Source organism: Cetorhinus maximus, chromosome 14 (assembly GCF_964194155.1).
Source record: "Cetorhinus maximus chromosome 14, sCetMax3.hap1.1, whole genome shotgun sequence".
NCBI classification, from domain to species: domain Eukaryota; kingdom Metazoa; phylum Chordata; class Chondrichthyes; order Lamniformes; family Cetorhinidae; genus Cetorhinus; species Cetorhinus maximus.
The window spans coordinates 62,262,000-62,283,713 of record NC_135892.1 but is presented as its reverse complement, the minus strand read 5'-3'; the positions used below and the strand labels follow the sequence as shown (position 1 = coordinate 62,283,713).

At 40.0% G+C, this 21,714-nt stretch overlaps 1 protein-coding gene across 1 annotated transcript in view; it reads right to left on the bottom strand.

The window, feature by feature from the left end:
• nrxn1a (neurexin 1a) overlaps positions 1-21,714 on the bottom strand; it is a 1,849,731-nt gene that overhangs the window by 1,673,388 nt on the left and 154,629 nt on the right. Inside the window, exon 4 of the mRNA XM_078556994.1 lies at positions 18,948-18,977. Within this exon, the coding sequence (XP_078413120.1) occupies positions 18,948-18,977 (30 nt within the window). The remainder of the gene's footprint in view (positions 1-18,947; positions 18,978-21,714) is intronic.

Below are 21,714 nucleotides of genomic sequence, written 5' to 3'. Positions count from 1 at the left end.
GCTGAGTGACAGCATTGCGAGCTACAGAATTTAGGACTCAATGGCATCTGGTACAGCAACGAGGCCAGATGTGATGAAATCTGGAATGTCCAGTACAAAACCGGATATCTAGCCACGCTACTTGCCTCACATTGTAAATGACCCAAGCTAACCTGACTTCCCGCTGTTCTTTTGCTACAATGCTAATCCTAAGCACTGACAAAGAGCAGTGACAGTATTCCTGAGGCAACGGATGAAGGTCCCTTGACCTCCATTTTAGAGGGAGAGGACACAGTAGTGCAATTCTCTCTCTCATGTAGACCTTAAACTTGCCTAGTTTTATGCCTTGGTCTTGTGTGAGGCCAATTAAATAATCTAGAAGCCCATCTTCTGCCACTTTAAAGATGGTCCTGTCTCTTCAAATGTTGCAATTGTCACATGATAACTCCACTCATTGTCAGTTTCGAGTTCGATCTTGCTTGCAGGGATATCATTGAGGGTCCACCGTGCATATTTAACGATATTACCTCCAGGATGCTGGTCTGGGATTCTGGACAAAAGTGCTGCCCAGCCCACTGGAGGAGGCTGAGGGAAAATTAGTCCAGCATATTCTCAGTTACATTTTCAGCTAGATAAGGAGACCCTGTTTATTTGCTTTACTTGTGAAACCGTAATGGCGATAACAGTTTCTGTTGGTCTGTTCAGTCACCTCATTTTATTCATGGTACACAATCTTCAAGATCTGCAGCTCCACAATCTCCATGCGCATGGTATATAACAGAAGTAAATTGGATTTCTGGTATGATCAAAGCCTTTTAAATTGGATTAGCACATAGTGGGAAGTATTTAGAAAGGAATTTCTATTCATTGATATCATTTCTAGAAGAAAATATTCATGAGCATTGTTAGGGGCAGGGATTTGGCCTGACCCACTTTCTCATCTGGCCTCTACAAATTCATCTAAAACATTTGGGAAAAAGATAAATATCTGTGGCTGTAACTCAAAGAGAGAGACTGACATAGAAATTTACAGCATAGGGGGTGGCCATTTGGCCCATCATGTCCACACCAGCTGACAAACAGCCATCCAGCCTAATCCCACTTTCCAGCTCTAGATCCATATCATTAAAGGTTACAGCAATTCAGCTGCATATTCAAGCATTTTTCAAAGCTGTGAGGGTTTCTACCTCTACCACCCTTCCAGGCTGTGAGTGCCAGATCCCCAACGCCCTCTGGGTGAAAAGATTTCCACTCAAATCTCCTCTAGATCTTCTAGTTCTCACCCTAAATCTACATCCCCTGAATATGGGCCCCATCAGTCTACTTTGGGTCATCAGCAAAGTGATCGAAGGTGTTGGTGACAGTGTTAGCAATTGGCAGTTACTAAGCAATAACTGCTTACTGATGCTCAGTTTGGGTTCCACCAGGGCTACCCAGCTGCTGAACTCATTACAGTCTTGGTGCAAATATGGACAAAAGGGCTGAACTCCAGACTAGTGTGACATCAAGGAGTCCTATCAAAACTGAAGTCAATGGGAATTAGGGGGATAGCTCTCCACTGGGTGGAGTTATACCTAGCACGAAGGATGATTGTTGTGGTTGTTGGAGAGCCATCATCTCAATCCCAGCTCAGAAGGAGGCCCATCAGGTCAGCATCAGCTCTCCAAAAGAGCAACTCACCTAGTGCCATTCCTCCGCCTTCACCCCGTAACCCTGTACATTCTTCCTTTTCAGAAAACACCATCTAATTCCCTTTTGAAAGCTTCAATTGAACCTGCCTCCACCACACTCTCAGGCAGTGCATTACAAACTCTAACGACTTGCTGCATTAAAAAGATTCTCCTTGTATCACTTATGTTTCTTTTACGAATTATTTTCTAATTCCTATATTCACAACACACAAGTATCAAGCAATGACCATTTCCAACAAGACAGAATCTAACCATCTCCCCTTGACGTTCTATGGCATTACCAGCACTGAATCCCCCACTATCAACGTCCTGGGATCAAAAATTGAATTGGACAAGCCAAATAAATACTGTGGCTACAAGAGCAGGTCAGAGACTACGAATCCTGTGGTGAGTAACTCACCTCCTGACTTCCCATTCACCATCTATAAGGCACAAGTCAAAAGAAGTGTGATAGAATACTCTCCACTTGCTTGGATGAGTGTAGGTCCAACAACGCTCAAGAGGCTCGACACCATCCATGACAAAGCAGCCCTCTTGATTGGCGCCCATCCATTACCTTAAACATTCACTTTCCCTACCACCAGGCGCACAGTGGCAGCACCATCTACCATCTACAAGATACACTACAGCAACACAATAAGGCTCCTTAGACAGCACTTTCCAAACCCACGACCCCTACCACCTAGAAGGACAAATGCAGGAGATACATGGAACACCACTACCTGCAGGCTTCCCTGCAAGTCACACACCATCCTGACTTAGAACTATATCACCATTCCTACACTGTTGCTGGGTCAAAATCCTGGAACTCCCTCCCTAACAGCAATGTGGGTGGACCTACACCATATGGCCTGCAATAGTTCAAGAAGGCGGCTCATCACCACCTTCTCAAGGGCAATTAGTGATGTGCAATAAATGCTGGCCAGTGATGTCCACGTCCAGTGAAAGAACAAATAAAACTATCTAATCTATCCTCATAACTAAAATTCTCCAGTCCAGGCAGATTCTCATATATCTCCTCATACCCTCTCTACTGCAATCAATCTTTCCTTTACTGCAGCAACCAGAACACCAGCTGTGACCTAACTACTGCTTTACACTGTTCCAGCATAAGTCCCCAGCTCTTATAATAAAAGCAAGCATTCCAGATGTTTTTGTGAGGGCCTTGTTTACCTTTCCAGCCTAGGATACATTTTGTCTGGGCCTGGGGATTTATCCATTTGTTAACCCCCTAAATAGGTCCTCTCTCACTATGTTAATTTTGTCCAATATTTCACAAGACCTGGACTATATTCAGGCTTTGGCTGACAAGTGGCAAGCAATATTCACATCACACAAGTGCCAGGCAATGGCCATCTCCAACAAGAGAGAATCTAACTGCCACTCCTCGGCATTCAACAGCATTACCATTGCTGAATCCCCTACTATCAACATCCTGTGTAACCACTGTATAAATGCTTAACTGGAATAGCCATATGAACACCGTGGCTATAAAAGCAGGTCAGAGGCTGGGAATTCTGTGGCACTGAATTCACCTCCAGCTTCCCCAAAGCCTGCCCTCCATCTGCAAGGCACAAGACACGAGTGATGAAATACTCTACATGTGCCTGAATGAGTGCAGCTCCAACAACACTCAAGAAGCTCTTACTCTCAGCTACCTTCTCTCCATCTGGACAGAGGATGAGTCCCATCAAACACTCCCAGGGCACTTACAGTATGGGTTACATACAAAGTAAAGCTCCCCGTACACGGTCCTTTCAACACTCCCAGGGCATAGGATTAAATTTACGAATGTACGGTATGAATAGTTACGCATATTGGGAAGTCATGGTATTCATGGCCACAGAATGTCCATCCCTGAATTACATAGATGGGAAATTGTCGGCTTTGTGTCCATGATTTTCTGGCATGTGGTGCTGATGAGTGAGGCTCCCTGTTGTAATACACATTTGTTTAATCAAATCTGCAATTTCTTTTCTCATTGTGAAATAATTAGAGTTACATCCCTTCTGAACAAGTTAAACTTGAAAGCTTCTCAGATAAACATTAGGAAGATAACCTTTTTCTTGGGTGATGGGACAAATCAGGCAATGGCAAATGAAGTCTCGAAAGTCCATTGAATTCAATGGAAAAAGCAATTGGGTGAAGGGTAATAAAAGCAAACTACTGCAGATGCTGGAAATCTGAAATAAAAACAGAAAATGCTGGAAAAACTCAGCAGGCCTGGAAGCATCTATAGAGAGAGAAATAGAATTAATACTTCGAGTCCAGATGGCTCTAAAGAAGACCTGTTGGATGGAGGGTAAAACAGGCTGCTGATTTGCTTTCACCCATTGTGCACTACGGCCAGGATGAATTACACCCTTATGGTGTTTACTATCATTACCTAAACTATTGCTACTACACTGGCATTATGGTAATGTCACTGGACTAGTAATCCAAATAGTCAGACTAATGCTCCGGGGAATGGGTTTGAATCCCACCATGGCAGCTGATGGATTTTAAGTTCTATTAATAAATCTGGAATATAAAGCTAATCTCAGTAACAGTGACCATGACAGTTATCATTGTTTGTTGTAAAAACTCGTCTGGTTCACTAAGGTTCTCTGGGAAAGAAAATATACCATTTTTATCTGGTCTGGTCTCCATGTGACTCCAGACTTACAATAATGTGGTTGACTCTTAAATGCCCTCCGAAATGGCCTAGCAAGCCAATGAATTCAAGGGGAATTAGGGATGGTCAACAAATGCTGGCCTTGCCATCAATGCACACATGAAAGAATAAAAAACCCTGCATTTTGTTGATAGCTAGAAGTTACAAATATTCTAATCAGAGATAGTGGTGTTCACAATGCACCTGGGTGCAGTATGCAAGTTGGATGTTTTGTTCCTCTGACACAACTGCCAGCACTCAAAAGCAGCAATTTTTTTAAATAAAGCATATATGACAGAAAAAGCATCCTAAGGCACTTAACAGTGGCATAATTAGTCAAAAGTGAGCGTGAAGCTAAAGAAAGAAGAAATTAGGAGCGACTGACAGCTTGGAGAGATGGATTTTAAACAAGGTCTTAATACGAGAGGAAGGTGGAGAGGCAGAGATGTTCACAGAAAGAATTGTAGAGCCTAGGACCTAGATAGCTGAAGGCAATTCCACCACTGATGTGCAAAGAGAGGGAGGGGTGAGCAAAAGGACAGAGTCAGAGAAATGGAAACTTTGGAGTGGGGAGGGGTGGATGTGGGTGTAGGGTGAAGGTAGTTAAAGAGATGTGGAAGGGCAAGGCCATAAGGGATTTAAGCAATAGGATTTTCTTTTTAAATTGTAGCCTTTGGGGGATCAGAAAGCAATGTAGATCAGCAGGACAGAATATTGGATGAGTTAAAGTTTACAGAGGAGGATGGCAGGCTAACCAAGACACCATTGCAGTAATTAAATATGAAAGTGACAAAGGCATAGATGACAGTGGCAGATAGGTTGAGGTGGAATTAAGGGAGGTGATGTGATGGAGATAGACATGGACATCTTTGTGGTGTAAATAATATGGGGTTGGAAATGGAGCTCAAAATGTCAAATAGAATGCCAGCATTACAAATAGTCTGGTTCAATCCAAAAGGAAAGAGAATTTGGAGATGAGACTGGTAGTTTGGTATCTTTTATTTTGGTCTTGGGGTTAAGTAAATAACCAAGTACTGATCAATTGCCAGAGTTTCTGTTTGCCAGATGTGAAGTGAACACTCACTCTGCAACTAATTAATTCACTTTAAAATAAAAGAGGTTTTCTGCTTCCTCTATACTGTGTGACAGAATCATTTCTAACTATGTTATATAAATACATCTTTTTCTAAACTCGCTTTGAATTATTTTTGTATTATATTTACCATTCATAATTTTGAAGACCTCTAACATGTCAACAACACCAAGTTATATTTATATAGTGCCTTTAACAGAATAAAACGGCCCAAGGCTTTTTACAGGAGCATTATAAAACAAAATATGACACTGAGCCACATAAGGATATATTAGATCAGATGACCGAAAGCATGGACAAGGAGGTATGTTTTAAGAAATATCTTAAAGGAGGGAAACAAGGAAGAGTTGGGAGAGGTATGGAAAGGGCTTAGGGTCTACACAACAGAAGACAAAACCACCAATGGTGCAGCGATTAAAGTTGGAGGTTGCTCAAGACGCCAGAATTAGAGGAGTGCAGATATCTTGGAGGGTTGTGAGGCTGGAAGAGGTTACAGAAAGAGGTAGGGCGAGACCCCAAAGGGATTCAAAAACAAGGATGAGAATTTTAAAATCACGATATTGTTTGATCCGGAGCCAATATAGGTCAGTGAGCACAAGGTAAACAGGACTTGGTGCCAGTTAAGACACAGGCAGCAGAGTTTTGGATGATGTCAAGTTTATGGAGGGCAGAATGTGGGAGACCAGCCAGATGTGCATTGGAATAGTAAAATCTAGAAGTAGCGAAGGCATGAGTGTGGGCTTCAGCAGCAGATGTGCTGAGACAGGGGTGAAGTCGGGCGATATTATGGTGCTACAAATAGGTGGTCTTAGTGATGGTGAGAAATCATCTAGAGGTCAAACGTGAAGAACGATAAGGATGGAATCAGGTGAGAGCTGTCCTATTCGGCTGGATGACAGTGGAGAGGCATTGGAGGAGGATGGTGTAGCTAACAGTATCAAAGACTGCAGACAGGTTGAGAAGGACAAGGAGGGAAAGTTCATCATTATCATAGTGACATAAGATGTCATTTGTGACTATGATAAGAGTGGTTTTGATACTATGGCAGGGGTGGAAACCTGATTGGAGGGATTCAAACATGACGTTCTAGGAAAACCCTAACTTCTCAACTGTCTCTTACCACAGGAATAGGTGTATGCCATTCAGTCCCTCAAGCTTGCTCTGCTAGTTAATTGCATCATGGTTGATCTGCACCTGAACTCCATTTAGTCATCTTTGTTCTATATCCCTTGACATCATTACCCAACAAAAATCAACTGATCTCAATCTTGAAAATTCAATTTGACCTATTAAGGTCATTGATTTGCTCTGACTATTGAATTGAAGAAGAAGAATTGCAGTCTCCAGGGGCAGGTCAACCATCCAGTTCCCAAAGAAGCAGGCACAGAAGGCAATCATGAATAAAAGCCTGATACGGCAGGCAAGTCTTGTTCTGGTAATGAAACACTAAGTCTTCCACAGAGAATCACTTTTCTTCCAATCTCCAAGCACATTAACTGAGAGCAAATTTGATCTCAAAGAGACCAGACTTTTCTTTCTTCAACATGCTACAGGAAGATAGTCACTAGGGCGTCTTTGACAACTGACAAGCACTAGTTTATGATTTTGTTAAGTAGGTAGCAGGCGCCAGGAATTCACCTTAGGTAATACGATGAGTAGCACAATTCACAAGGAATTTTGACAATGGTGCGATCTGCCTAAGCACAGCATGAGCCCTTACCGATGCCTTGTCAAAATAGTGGTTCGACAACAATTACTTGCTTTTCTGAAATCCATCAGATAGGCATTGAAACAAATATAGGATTGCACATTCTCATACCCCATTTCAAGGTAACATCTTGCAGCAGCTGTCATTTCAAGCCCCAATGCTCGCTCATCAGAAATATGATAGAAATCTACCTTTAGCATGATAGATGGATAGACCTTCTGGCAGATGAACACGAAAAATTGATGCAAAACACAATTGGAGAAACCAATTCCATCATAATTGAGACTTGTTCTGAAAATAACTAGACTGATCAAAACTTATTGAAAAAATGCTCGCGGGAACTGAAACATCGAAGAAAAACTAGCATAAAGCAACACATACATACAATAATGTCTACTCACAATAAATCAAAACCACATCATTCAGAGAACCATCCCCAATTTCAAACATTGCTGCATAAACTGAAGGACAGGCAAGGTGACTAATTTTATGCTGTCTATCTCTGTAAAAATTTGGACCTTCATTTATATGAAAAATGAACCTCAAACTGAAATTATAGAAGTCCTTACAAATTGAGCTGAATTTTCCTTTGAATTACTACTCTTTTTGCGGATGATTTGAAGCATTAAATGGAGTGAAATAGGAGAGTAATGCATTATATCTCAAACACACCTGGGTAACACAGCATCAACATTTTTCTGCAAAATGAAATCAGCAGTCTTCTTTAAGGGTCTGCTGAATGCCCACCCCACCTCATTTAAATTGAAGTCAAGCAGATGAGGCTAACCTCTCAAACCCATTTCCCCAAATTCCACCTCAAATAAACACATAAACTACTGAAGTAAGACATTCCAGAAGTGGATACTGTACTGTGCAACAATGGTTTTGCATTCATTTTCCTGCATTGGACGTTCTGTCAGGGGTATTCAGATCTATCAAAAAGGTGTGCTGTGGACTGGAAGGCACAATGTGCCTGCAAGGGTGCTTAAGCAGCCCTCACACAGATCATCAACTGGGACATTGAAAGTGTCATATGCCACTCCAGCGATAGAGAAGCGACCCAACAGAGGTTAAACAGTAACAAAAACAAAAATTGCTGGAAAAACTCAGCAGGTCTGACAGCATCTGTGGAGAGAAAGACAGAGTTAACATTTCAAGTCCAGATGATGCTTCTTCAGAACTAAAGAGAAGTAGAAATGTGGTGAAATATATATTGTTTAAGGGGCGTGGGACAGATGAAGCTGGATAGAAGGCCAATGATAGATAGAGGCAAAGGAGAGATTGAAAAAGATGTCATAAACAAAAGGTCGAAGGAGTGTTGATGGTGGTGATACTGGCTAAAGGAGGTGCTAATGGCAACATCACGAGGAGAAAGCAGGATGAGAAATTGAAAGATGGCCCTAATAGGGGTGAGGTGAGGGGAGGGGATGGTGAGGGAGAAAAGATCAAAATAGGCTAAAAGGTGGGGATAAAACAATGAATGGAAATAAAATTTAAAAATAGTAATAGAAATATGTAGGAAAAATATATATAAAAATTAAAAAATATTTGAAAAAAGGGGATGAAAAAGGGGTGAGGATGGAGGAGAGAGTTCATGATCTGAAGTTGTTGAACTCAATGTTAAGTCCGGAAGGCTGTAAAGTGCCTAATCAGAAGATGAGGTGCTGTTCCTCCAGTTCGCGTTGAGCTTTACTGGAACATTGCAGCAGGCCAAGGACGGACATGTGGGCATGAGAGCAGGGTTGTGTGTTAAAATGGCAAGCAACAGGAAGGTCTGGGTCATACTTGCGGACAGACCAAAGGTGTTCCGCAAAGCGGTCACCCAATCTGCGTTTGGTCTCTCCAATGTAGAGGAGACCGCATTGGGAGCAGCAAATGCAGTAGGTCAAATTGAGAGAAGTGCAAGCGAAGTGCTGCTTCACTTGAAAGGAGTGTTTGGACCCTTGGACGGTGAGGAAGGGGGAAGTAAAGGGGCAGGCATTGCACCTTCTGCGACTGCATAGGAAGGTGCTGTGGGAAGGGTTGAGGTGTGGGGGGTGATGGAGGAGTGGACCAGGGTGTCCCAGAGGGAACGGTCCCTACGGAATGCTGACAGGGCATTAAGCAGTCCTCTTCTTCACATCTTTTGGTTTTAATGTCATTTGAAGAAGGTAATGTTATGATCACAGCCGATGTTAATTGCTGCGCAAATGAAATCCTAAGGGAAATTTGGCTTACGGGCCATACCCTTTTTTGTATTCTGAAAATGAGAAGGGAATGTTCTGGTCTCAGCAGTAAGAAGTCCAATAGCACTTTTACTTGTATTTTTTTTAAATCTCAAAAGTTTTATTAACATGAATAAAAGAAAACATAAGCACAAAAGATTACAGATACACAGTTAAACGTAGTCTCACAAAACATTCCCCAAAAAGACTCTTTACTTGGTCAGAATCACAATTAAACACCATCCAGGCAACACTCCCTGATAGATGTTTAACTATAGAAAATCTAGTAATATTACCCAAGGCAAATTGCTGTAGCTTAAATAAAGACATACCACATGACCTCTGACCCTCTTCCACTCTGCGGTGGAGATCCAAACTTCAAAATAAAACTGCTTTTTGCAACCCAAGACTTTTCTGGCTTGACTGGATGGTTGATTCAAACTGTGTCCTCTCCCAGCCCAAGCTCCAGCTGCTACATCTGACAGCACCAGCTCAACAACCCAACAGCTCAAACAGCCACCGCAGCTCAAACAGCTACCCTAAGGTCTCCGCATTAACTCTAAAATACCTTTTTGCCCTTTCATCTCAATTTCCATTGTTCTCACACCTCTTTGAAACTCAATTCCTTTCAAATATGAGATCCTTCATGTTTCCATCTTGTCTTTGCTTGCGGGTCAATAATATATCTTATCTCCACTTCTATTCACCTATGGAACTCCTGAAAGATGTAAACATGTTTCTTTGCACATCTGACTCCCTTTGATATTCAAACAAGCTCTCCACTCATCTAAAAATGCAAATGTTAGATCTACACTATTCATTTGTACCTCAAAACTAACACCTCTATCCGTTTCATGTTTTTAACCACCTAGACAATCTGCCTCCTATTGATAATAAAAACAGAAAATGCTGGAAAAATTTAGCAGGTCTGGCAGAATCTGTGGAGAGAGAAACAGAGTTAACGTTTCAAGTCCATATGACTCTTCTTTAGCTCCGAAGAGTCATAGGACTCGAAACGTTAACTCTGTTTCTCTCTCCACAGATTGTTGCCAGACCTGCTGAGTTTTTCCAGCATTTTCTGTTTTTATTTCAGATTCCTAACATCCACAGTACTTTGCTTTTATGCTTTTGTCTCCTATTAATCTCTGCCCAGCTTAATTAAATCATACACAGACATACAAACACACACAGCCTTTTCACAGAATAGCACAATATTCCCCAGAAATATTTTAAAAACAACGCCCATTTCTCACCGTAATCAATCCACTCTAGGATGCCAGTTGGACCCTGGACAACTTAGCTGACTCAAGAGACAGGTCCCAGCAGCCTTCTCCATTTTGCCAGATTTTCCATGTTGCCCACCCGCCTCTGCTATTGCGCTGTAACCATATTCACCTCCTCAGGACCCATCTTTTGTTTCATTAGTTGATCTATTATCAACTCCCGGCACCCCCTTTTGTCATTTAATTACACCTGCCATACGCACTATCACAGGCCTTCCCTTTTGTTCTTTCCCCGTACACTTTTCCATGGCTCTCTACATGCTTAAAAGTTGTTCATTTCTGACATATTTCAGTTCTGTTGAAAAGTTAATGTGGTTTCTCTCTTCACAGGTGCTGCTAGACTTTCAGTATTTATTTCAGATTTCCAGCATTCACAGTCTATAGCCATTTTCTTTGTATATCTATTTTAACTGTGGTTGTAGCACGTATAAGGTTTGGTATTTTGGAACATAAACAATTGATCCAGTTTCCAGTGGACTAATTAAATAAATTAACTGCACAGGGATATCTGTAATAATAAGGAGCATTCCAAAAATACGTAATTGATTGAATTTAAGGCGTGAATACACATGTATCCCATCTAGTGCAAAGAAATACTTTGGACATCAATAATAAAACAAACTTCTATGAGATGGATGCAGTAATTCTATTAAATATGTAATTAAAAATAAAATAAACAGAGATTAAAATATTTAGTTGCAAGATTGTGATTTTTTTAAACTCATTTGACAGTTCTAGTTTATTTTTACAAAAACATTTATAAGCATGTAGTGATTATTTCTAATTGAATTTAGGAACATATTTTATCCTGGATTATTATTTAATACAGATATTCTGTGGAGTGAAGGGATATTTATACTGCATCTACATCAAGTTGCCCTACTTGAAGCAAGCAATGCAGGCTGTTCCTCAGAACTGAGAGCCAATATATCGTTGAAAGCAACCCATTTGCTAAAATCATGTTATGAAAAAAAATCCTAAATATGTTGAAATAGTTCTTTTTCATTTTTTCTCTTCTTCATATAGTTCAAATTTGAAGGTTGGAGGCATTGTGTTTACAAGTGTAGTATTGTCTCCTCTACTTATTATTGGTAGCAAAATTGTAAGTGCACTCTTCAAACTCACATTTACCACAAGTGACAAAGAAGATTTTTCTCCTTTCTCTCCTCAGTGGCCAATTAGGCCAACCGAAATACCTACTGAGGCACTCTATTGAGGCCCATCTAGCCCCTCTCTGAGTAAGGCCGAAGCCCTTTGAATGGATGGAGGGGTGTCGCAGCGGCAGACTTGGGATCAGTAATGCCTCATTTAAATGCAATGATAAAGCATTTAACTGTACAATGCTGGCCTAGCAGCTGGAGGCACATTTTATTTTTAAATTTCCTATAGTCTTCAGCCTTCACCTGGAGGTGTCGTCTTGTTCTCCTGCCTATATTGGCTGTGCTCATCTCTTCTGGCTGGGCTGCCAGAGCCTCAGGCACTCCAAATGTTTCTCCAGGTTGTGGAGCCCACCTGCCATCCTTACTTGGATGGGGCTGCTGGGGATGGTCGCTTCATTGGCCACCTCTTCCAAAATCCCCCTTCGGGTCCCATTTCCAACATTTCTGAGCTCCCAGACTACATTTCATTCCAAAGGAGGGATCGGGACTTGGGAACAAAAATCCAGCCCCTTTTATTTGCTTAAGGAAGAGATAATAAGTATAACATCCAGGAAAGAGAACACGAGGAATATTTACTCCAATTTTTGTTTTCATGACATTGTTAACACTGCAATTAGAACAAATCTCACTACCATTTCTAAAAAAAATGCAATTAAATCTTCAGAATGCTTTTTAGAAATTTGCTAAAAGTACCAATGTCCTTAAAACTGAAGTAATATTTTAATCAGAATATCTTAATTTCACTCGTAAATTAAACAGAACAGCTACAGTCATGCATTTCTCAACAATTACTGTTTAATAAGACTAGAAGGCAAACAAAGCTGACAGCCGTTTTGGCATTAAAATCCAAAAATTGTCTGCACCAACCAGCTTAGAATTTCCAGTCCTCAAAACAAAGTAATGACAGCAAAATTGAGTGGCTTATGTTCCTCCAGTCGTACGCTGTTAAATTTAATTAATTAATTAAAACTGTGCGCATATCTACACACATGGAATGGGACAACGTTAATCTAACAAGTTGATGCTATTTCAATTAGAAAAACTAACCCACTGGCAGAAGTTTAAACCAGCTGCTGCACACTAAATTTGTTTATTCTTGTCACCTGAATTAATGCTTTTATCTTACCTCACACAATATTCCCATTAATGTTCATACAACTGACAACCAATTAATAGCTGAGACAAAAATGTATGGCACAAGCACAAAGCAACTAAAAACCAATAAGCTACCTCATGGAAATCAGTGAATATAAAATAATGATTGAAACTTATTTTGTTATGTCTTCAGATGGCAACTCATTGGCACAGGCACAGGACAATAAAGTCACAACTCGAAGACACGTGCTACATCAATGTTAGATCATGGTGAAAATTTCTCACCCAGTGCATTCTCAGTCCAAATGTGTGAGTGCCAAGTAGAAGCCAGAGACTATCACGTGAAACGGGAGGGAAAACCAGAGGTCAGGCATGCTGAGCCTTTCTTGTATAATTTCTATCAGCTGGCCATAAAGGATCGTTAAAAGATTTACTAATTGGAGAAACTCTAGACGAGGAAGAAAAAAAATCAAGAGCTTCTTTTTTAGACTCTCAAGACACATTTTCCCATTGCCGTTTCTCATAAAACTACCAACTAAATCCTATACCAAAAAACAGACAATGGGAAAACAGATCCCTCTGAGGAAAGAGTCCACTAGTTTAATAGAAGGTTCTTATCTGACAGATCTCTGTGCCCTACTAAACTCAAGCTCGATATCAAAACTATAACTAATTGCACATAAAAACGTCCTTTGGACTTCCCTCTCATTATGTAAAACACTAAAACAACCATCATAGCAAGCTTGTACCTTTATCATGCAAACATATCCATCATGCAATCAACATATTGCAATGAATGAGAATTAGGGTATTACTCTTTCCAGTTAAGAATGCAATAATGAATAAGCTCACAGCAACATTACAAAATGAAATTGGTCAATGGCAGTTGTGTAAAGCGAACTGGCAGCCCATCTTGCATCGCGCCTGATTTTCTTTATAATTGATGTTAATGAAAAAGTAATCCGGGCACGGGGTAAAATAGGCTGCTGAATCGTTATGAACCCATTTTGTGCTACTGGTATTGGCAAATTTCACTCCCTTAATGTCCTTCTCAGATATTCTCACTATGTAGCCAGAAATTACATGCCACTGTGCCACTGTTACAATATTTAAAATACTTCTCACAAGATTATTGGTAAATCAGAATCTTTCTCCATATAGACTGATGTTTCCAAATTATTTTGATTTCAAATTAAATCTGAAAATCCACAAATGATTAATATGACAGATTTAAAGATAATCTGACAGTTCAACCGATCTTCAACTCATAGGGCAGAATTTTCTGCCTGTCGGGCGGGTGGGCCCGATCCAATCTCCGACGGATAGGGAGCCGATCCCCACCGGAGAAGCGGGCCCACCCCCGCCATTTTATGTGGGCGGGCCAATTAAGGCCCACCCAGCGTGACGCCCGGCAGGAAGCGCTATGCGCTTCCTGTGTGGGCGGGTGGGTTTCCCCAAATGCGAGAGTGCACTCTTTCGCGCATGCGCACAAAAGGGCGCACATCTCCCTGAGGCTAAGTGCTGCCTCAGGGAGATCGCTGAAAGGTGTACAAACATTGAAAATAGAAAAATTAAAAAATCCTTAACATGTTCCCCTCATGTGACAATGTCACATGAGATGGGACACATTAATAAATTTCACTAAAACTTTATCAAAGTTTTTTAAACCCTACATGAAACCTCATCCCGCTGGTGGATGAGGTTTCATGTTTTTTCTATTCCCCGCCGGGCGGCTCCTGGCCTGCCCACCAACCTTAAGGTTGGGCGGGCAGGTCCTTTAATTGTTTTAATTATCCTGTTAATGGCCTCAATTGGCCATTGACAGGTCGGTGGGCGCACAGCTGATTTGGCTGTGCCCCTGCCTTCCTGAAGATTTAAATGGGGCGGGATGACATTGGGGGGGGTTTCCCCCTGACGTCATCCTGCGTCATTTTGCGCGTCGGCGAGCGAAGGGCCTTGCTCGCCAACGGCAAAATTCAGCCCATAGGCTGGAATTTTACGCTGCTTCCCGAGGGTGGAATGGCAGGTGGGAGAGGGGGTTTGTAAAACTGAGCACCATGACAGTGACATCGCCTACCAATCCCCATTTGCACCCATAGAAATCCTGGCACCCCCCCACCCACATCACCAGGACCTGCCACCCAAAGACCTCGGACTTATCTGTAAGGCCAGACTCCATAGTTCTTCTTCGGAGCCTACTGCAGTCCCAGAAGTAGCCACAGCTGCCGAAGGAGAAAGTCCAGCAATTTGAATGGCCTGTAGCTCTCCTCGGCGTGGCCTGTTCAAAGCCAATTAAAAGCCCAATGGCATGTGCAATGACCAATTGTGAAGGCAGCTGGGGGGGTGGGGGAGGGGGGGGGCGGCGGTGTGAGGGGGTCCCATTCCTGCATAAAATTCAGCCCATAAATATAGTAGTGTTTTGTTTTACCATATAATTTTACCTGCTTTACATATTAATTCAGTTAAAATTTGCTAATTAAACAATACCCTGCCTTGTTGGCACATAAAGGTATGTTTATAAATTTAAATTAAGAAAATAACTTATTGTGTCTTAATCTTCATATGACTTTGAATGCCATAAATGTATTTCTATTACCCATTAAAACACCTTTTTCTGTCGTACAACTTCTGAGGACATCCTGTTTGCTCAAGCGTCAAAATGCTTCAGCCTTACAGTAAATCTGAAAAAGACAGATTTTGTACCAATCTGCCCATGGTCACAAACCCCAAGACCCCATAGTCACAATCAACAATACATCCTTCAACTCAGTTCATAAGTTCTTCTATCTTGGGAGTATCCTCTTCAACAACCTCAGTTGGATGATGAAATCACCTATCATCTGGCAAAAGCAAGCTCAGCATTCAGCAGGCTACCCATTTGGAGAGTGCATGGAATTTGTCTCAAAACAAAGATCAAAGTCTACCAGATAATGGTTCATACATCTCTTATCTATGGCTCTTGAGGCATGGACAACCTACTGGCATCACATAAAGCAACTACATGCATTGCATCTTCGCTGAAGGTTCGTCTATGACATCACGTGGCAGCACAAAATCCTTAACACCAAAGTTCATGCCACATACCTGGTACTGAGAGCGTGCTCATCAGAGCTCAATTTTGCTGGATTGGACTTATGGTTTACATGGAGGATTCCACATACCAAAGGCAGTATTCTACAGCCAGATGAGCTTGCGAACCTGCACCAAAGGACGCTCCAAACTTATGTACAAAGGCATTTTGAAAGCCAATCTCAAAGCCTGTAAGTGGGACCCCACTACATGGGAAACAACAACCCTGGACAGACCTAATTGGAGAACTCTCGGTCATCAAACAATCGCAACATTTGAGGAGAACAGAGTTAGGCCCTGTAGGATAACCGAGCACACTGCAAAGCCAGTGCCTTCACCCACTCCTTGAACAGTGACTTCATACGCAACATTTGCAATTGGATCTGCAAATCAAGATTCGGTTTAACATCACAAGAGATGACATCATCCAAGATGGTAAACAACTGGTTTCCTAGCTGAATACTCATCTTTTGAAGCGACGGGACAGTCTATCACTTCTGTTGTATCTTTTTCTTTTATCACTAGTTTAATCATTTCCCCTTCTTCTAAAGTCATCCCCTCATACTGGGATATAGTTCCACTGTACAAGTAGCTCTTCAGTACCTCACTCAAATTATGATTATTTATTTGTGAATCTTCACAACTAATGCTGTCAGGTTAGTCAATCACATCAAGCCTATCCCATCCACCTTTAACATCCACACATATGCACTTCCACTTTGAGATGAGATATTGATCGGGGTGGGAACAGTATCCAATTTTCTCTTCCCTAACCAAGGGATGGTGAGACCAGTGTAGTCGTCCCACTGTTGCCCTTGCTCAGATCAGCTAGTTCAGCAGAGAATACTGATCAGAGAATTTTTTGACTTCTTTGATTTAGCACTGGATTAACTCTTCAATAGTGGGACTATAGAGCCTGATGTGAATTATGAAAAAAAGACCTGAGAATTAAAATTGGCCAGGTTTGTTTCCTTTCTGGCTTCTGAGTAAGCCATCCATTTAGGCCCCTCACACACCAATTTCTCCCTAAATTAAATCTCAAAAGCAACCTACTAGGCAAAATGTAAACAGAGAGCAGTTAACATATTTCAAACGTATAGATCAAATTACTATCTAAATTATATCATCTAATCCCTAAATTAAATATCTATTTTATAACTGCTAATTGTTTTCCTCATCAAGGTTCTTCCCTCTCTTACGGTTTAACAGCATGGCTTAACAGCACCAGTATCTAACCAAAGTGATTAATATTCACCTTTGAACCTTGACAGTAAGTGTGAACAGTTTTCAACTGCAGGACTATCAAAACTAAAACTAAAACTTATCCACACATGTCATCCACACAAGCACTTCGAGCAGGTACCTCTGGCTAAGTTTGCTCTTTTTAACCTAAAGGCAATGAATGTAGAACTCATAGTACTATCACAACTAACAGCAGCTAACTTCTAGTTCCTTCTGTATCAATATGGCTAAGCTATTCACTGGCTAAGGCTGCGAGTACCAGGAGAGTTGTGTATTTGCTCTAATATAACTGCAATATTTTTATATAAAATGTTATCCCACATATTCATTTAAAATTGCGATCTTGAAAGTGGCACCTAAAATATCTTTTAACGGAGCTAATCTAACATTCAGCATTTACATTTGTCCAACATTGTTCTCACTTAGAACTTGGTACCTTTTGCTCATTTCAATACATTAAACGCAATTACTCAATGCACATTAAATATAATTGAAAAATAAACTGCTTAAATTAAAATGTGTGGCATTGTATTTAAAACTTTATCAAGTTTTATAAGGGACAATGTTCTATTGCATGGTCTCAGTAATTAAAATTAGAATGGTTTTGTCTAGAAAATGAAATATTCTAAAAATTACAGTTACAAACATGTTTATCTTCCAACATGAAGGGAGAATTATCTCTTAGTTTTCTAAATTAATGTGTCCAACAAGCAGATAAGAATCTCATGATCTTTATAAACAGGCAAAAACATTAATACCAATAGCCTTACCTTTGAGATCTTGTAACGCAATGCAACATCATAACCACACATTCATTTAACCAGCATAAAGCTTCAGCAACAAATAAAAATTCCACTTTTCCCATATACATAAGTGGCCATTAAAGTTATATATTTTTTAATTATCCAAAAGAAAAGAAAACAAAACATTTAGTACCTTTAATTTTACCTATGGAATTGATGGAATGGTTCCATGAAGTAAGCATATTTGAATAAAAAGAGAGAAACAATTTATAAGTTTCATGGTTATATGTAAATGCAACTAATTATAGCAACAAAATATATTTAATAATGTAAACATACAGGTGTAACATGAGCATATTGAAATGGAAGCATGGATTGCATGTTATGAAGGAAATTTTCTGTTGGGAAGTTCATGTATTCAAAACACCTGGAGATCCATGATTTAACTGACTCACTTAAAAAGGACATTGAAAGTAATTAGGAGTGAAATTATGTGGTTGACTTGCTTGCAAAACCATTCCTCCAGCATTCCAACAGCCTGGGCAGGTGCATAGAACATACTTTCAATCAGCCATGCATTTCTGTTTATGGTTTAAGCACACTGCTGCACACATGTTGCAATAAAGTGTGACAATTTATCACACTCCAAGGTAAGAGCAGGCACTAATTAGTGAAAATACCACCTCATACATAAGCAAGCATTATCTGAACATCCTGACTTCAAGCACTCCAAACTAGCTAGAACTCAATGATAATTTTAACATTGCTTTAATTTTTTTTTAACACTGACATTTTCACATTAATTGTTCTTACTTTTTCCTAATTTGCACAAAGACAAAGACAAAGCAAAAAGCTTGACTCAAGTGCAAAAAGAAAAGAAGGATAAAGAAAGACAGATTTTCTTGAAACAGCCAAAGTGGAGGTATAAACTTTTGTAGAATTATTTCTAGAGAGAGTTTAAAGACAACTACTAATGTGGGGGGGGGGAAGAAGGAAGCACAGTGGAAAAAAGGAATGGAACCCATACCTTGGTCGCCCATCATCAGGTGCGCCAGACCTTGAAGGGAAACAAGAGCACAGTCAGCAAAGAACAAGGGCATGTGGGAAGGTATTGTCACAATGACAAAAATGTTTTGTGACAGACATCTGCTTTGTATTAGATGTCTTTATTACAGGGAAATAAAAAAGCATTTTTCAACCGCAGGTTGCAATGCATTGGGACAAGATCAGAAGAATGAAGAAATGATTCCGACAGCATTGGACATTTCTGAGAGCTTCTACATACACATATTTGCATTAAAGAGAACTAAAATCCCTAAAAGAGATTTTGTAACAGGACCACCCTTCTGCCCTACATAACATGCCAACTGTTTTAATGAGTTGTTAGTCTGTTCCAGAAATTAATATTTTCAGGAACATTTTCATCATAATTTAGGTTACAAATATAAAATAGAAGCACTGAATAGAGATGTTACAAACAGCATTTACTTTCATATTGTTGTACACCTTTCTGCTTTAACTTTCTTCAGAAAGCTGTCTTGTGTTAATTTGGATAGTTTTACACCAATTGCAACTTGAAACTGGGCTAGAACTTCAGTCATATCCAATTTAAGAAACAATATCCCCAAAGATGCATGGTTTGCAAATTTATTTTTGAAAAGCAAATACAAAATATTGTCATCCAGCCTTCCATAACAATTTAATTCATGCTAATATAAAATACTGAGAATTATTTGGGATTGTTTTATAGCATTATTTAAATCACTGTTTTTAAAGGTGATCTAAACGTAGATCAAAACATTTATAGCTCAGAACAGAAGACTGATGGAAGCGGATCAGGAAACCATTGTATTCACCCTCCGATGTTTTGTTCAATTGAAGTCAATGGCAATGAAATGGATAGTCACTGATCCACAACTGCCAACTTTGTGTCCAACAATTAACATTAAAATCTATGCCCTAGATCTGAATTCAAATATTTGACAAGCTCATACAAAAGCACTTTTCCAGTATCTAGGATTGTTGAAAATTATGAATAAAATGCTTGCTGATATCTTTAAAAAATAATTTTAGTTTTAAATAGATGTGGATCAAAGTGCAGTTAATGACAGATTTGGCAGTTTCCATTCCAGGAAGCCACTGTTAAAACTACAGCTAATGAAAATGTCATTAAAATGTTGAAAAATTATTTCTCTATTGAGTCAGCTTGTAATTTATTAACATGATAGGAAATGCCGAGTGCAGCAAAGAACTGTGACTGACTGAACATGGTCATTGGTGGCAAATCAGACGAAGTGTTTGACTTTCCAACACTGCTTTGTCTCAACTGAAAGGAAGCATTCCTTTGCTGACATTGGTCAGTAATAAAACCACTTAAACAGGTACCAAATTAGTTCTCACCAGCTTGGTGGGGGGGGTGGGGTGGTGGTTATAACACCTGAAGTTGTTACTTCCCTAAAAGTACAGGAGCGGATATTTGTTTCTTTCCAAAGCATTTTTTCTTTTCTAAGATTTGTCCAGAAAATTACATTTTTGTAAAGAAAATTATATCAGATAGCTTCTTAATGACTTCCGAAGGTTTTTTAAAATGCCAATGTGGTGATATTAAGAAGGCGCATTCATTCTATAAATGCAAAATGCAATTGATGAATGAAATGTAATCTCCAGAAATACCAACAGGTATTTTAAGGGCTTATTATGTCTGAAAATATATAGTTTTTCTTCCGTTTTCGAATATTATTTCATGAACTGAATTACTGTCTCTATGTATTCAAACCTTTAATAGGAGCATATATTGCTCAGAAAGTGACTGCAGTTTGCATATTAGGGTGCAACTGAGAAGTATTACATTGAAACAACATAGATAATCTTATTTATGATGTTTTTTCATGCCTAAGGGTGTGTAGTGTTTAGCATAGCAATTAAAATACCATTATTTTCACCCTTATTAAAATGTCATATTCTGGCTCAAGATTAACATTGTAAATTTTGTTCCCATTAATTAAGCAACTTTAAAAATTAAGTTGCATCAATAATGGGGCTTATTTTAAAAATGAAAAAATTGTTACAACAGCTAGTTTTAATTGAGTGAAATGCATTTGTTGCTAAGGTGTACTCAAGTTGCTACGAGGATTGCATAAAAGATTTTTCATATCGGAAAAAGGGTTCAGATTAAATCAAAACTACATATATTTAGTGTTTAACTATACAGTAACAATATTTTAACACCATTTCCTAAGCTTCAGGCATTTCTATAGGTGCATGTGCATGACTGTTGGGGGCCCCTGGCCAGCATCTTCTGGTTGGAGAGCGGGGGCGGGGCCCACTTGCCGATGCGTAAAATGACGGGAGGGATACGTCTGGCGTGCTTCCCGACGTCACTCCGCATCATTTGGATTTTCAGTTTGGCCTATTAATGCCATTAAAAAAATAATTAACCTGATTGATGAACTTGCACGTCCAACCTTAAGGTTGTCGGGCAGGCTGGGAGCCCAGGCGGGCCTCGGAAAAAGCAAGAAACCTCATCCACGGGCGGGATGAGGTATCATGAGGGTATTTAAATTTTTAACACATGCTTAAATAAAAGTTACGGACATGTTCCAACTCATGTCACATGAGGGGGCATGGCAGGGAATTTTTTTAATTGCCTTTATTTCAACTTTTGAATTGGAACCGATCTCCCTGAGGCAGCACATTGCCTCAGGGAGACCTGTGTGCTCGTTTGTGCGCATGCGCAAAAGAGCACACTCCCGGCTGAGAGAATCCCCCCACTGCCCGCACAGTGGACTTAATTT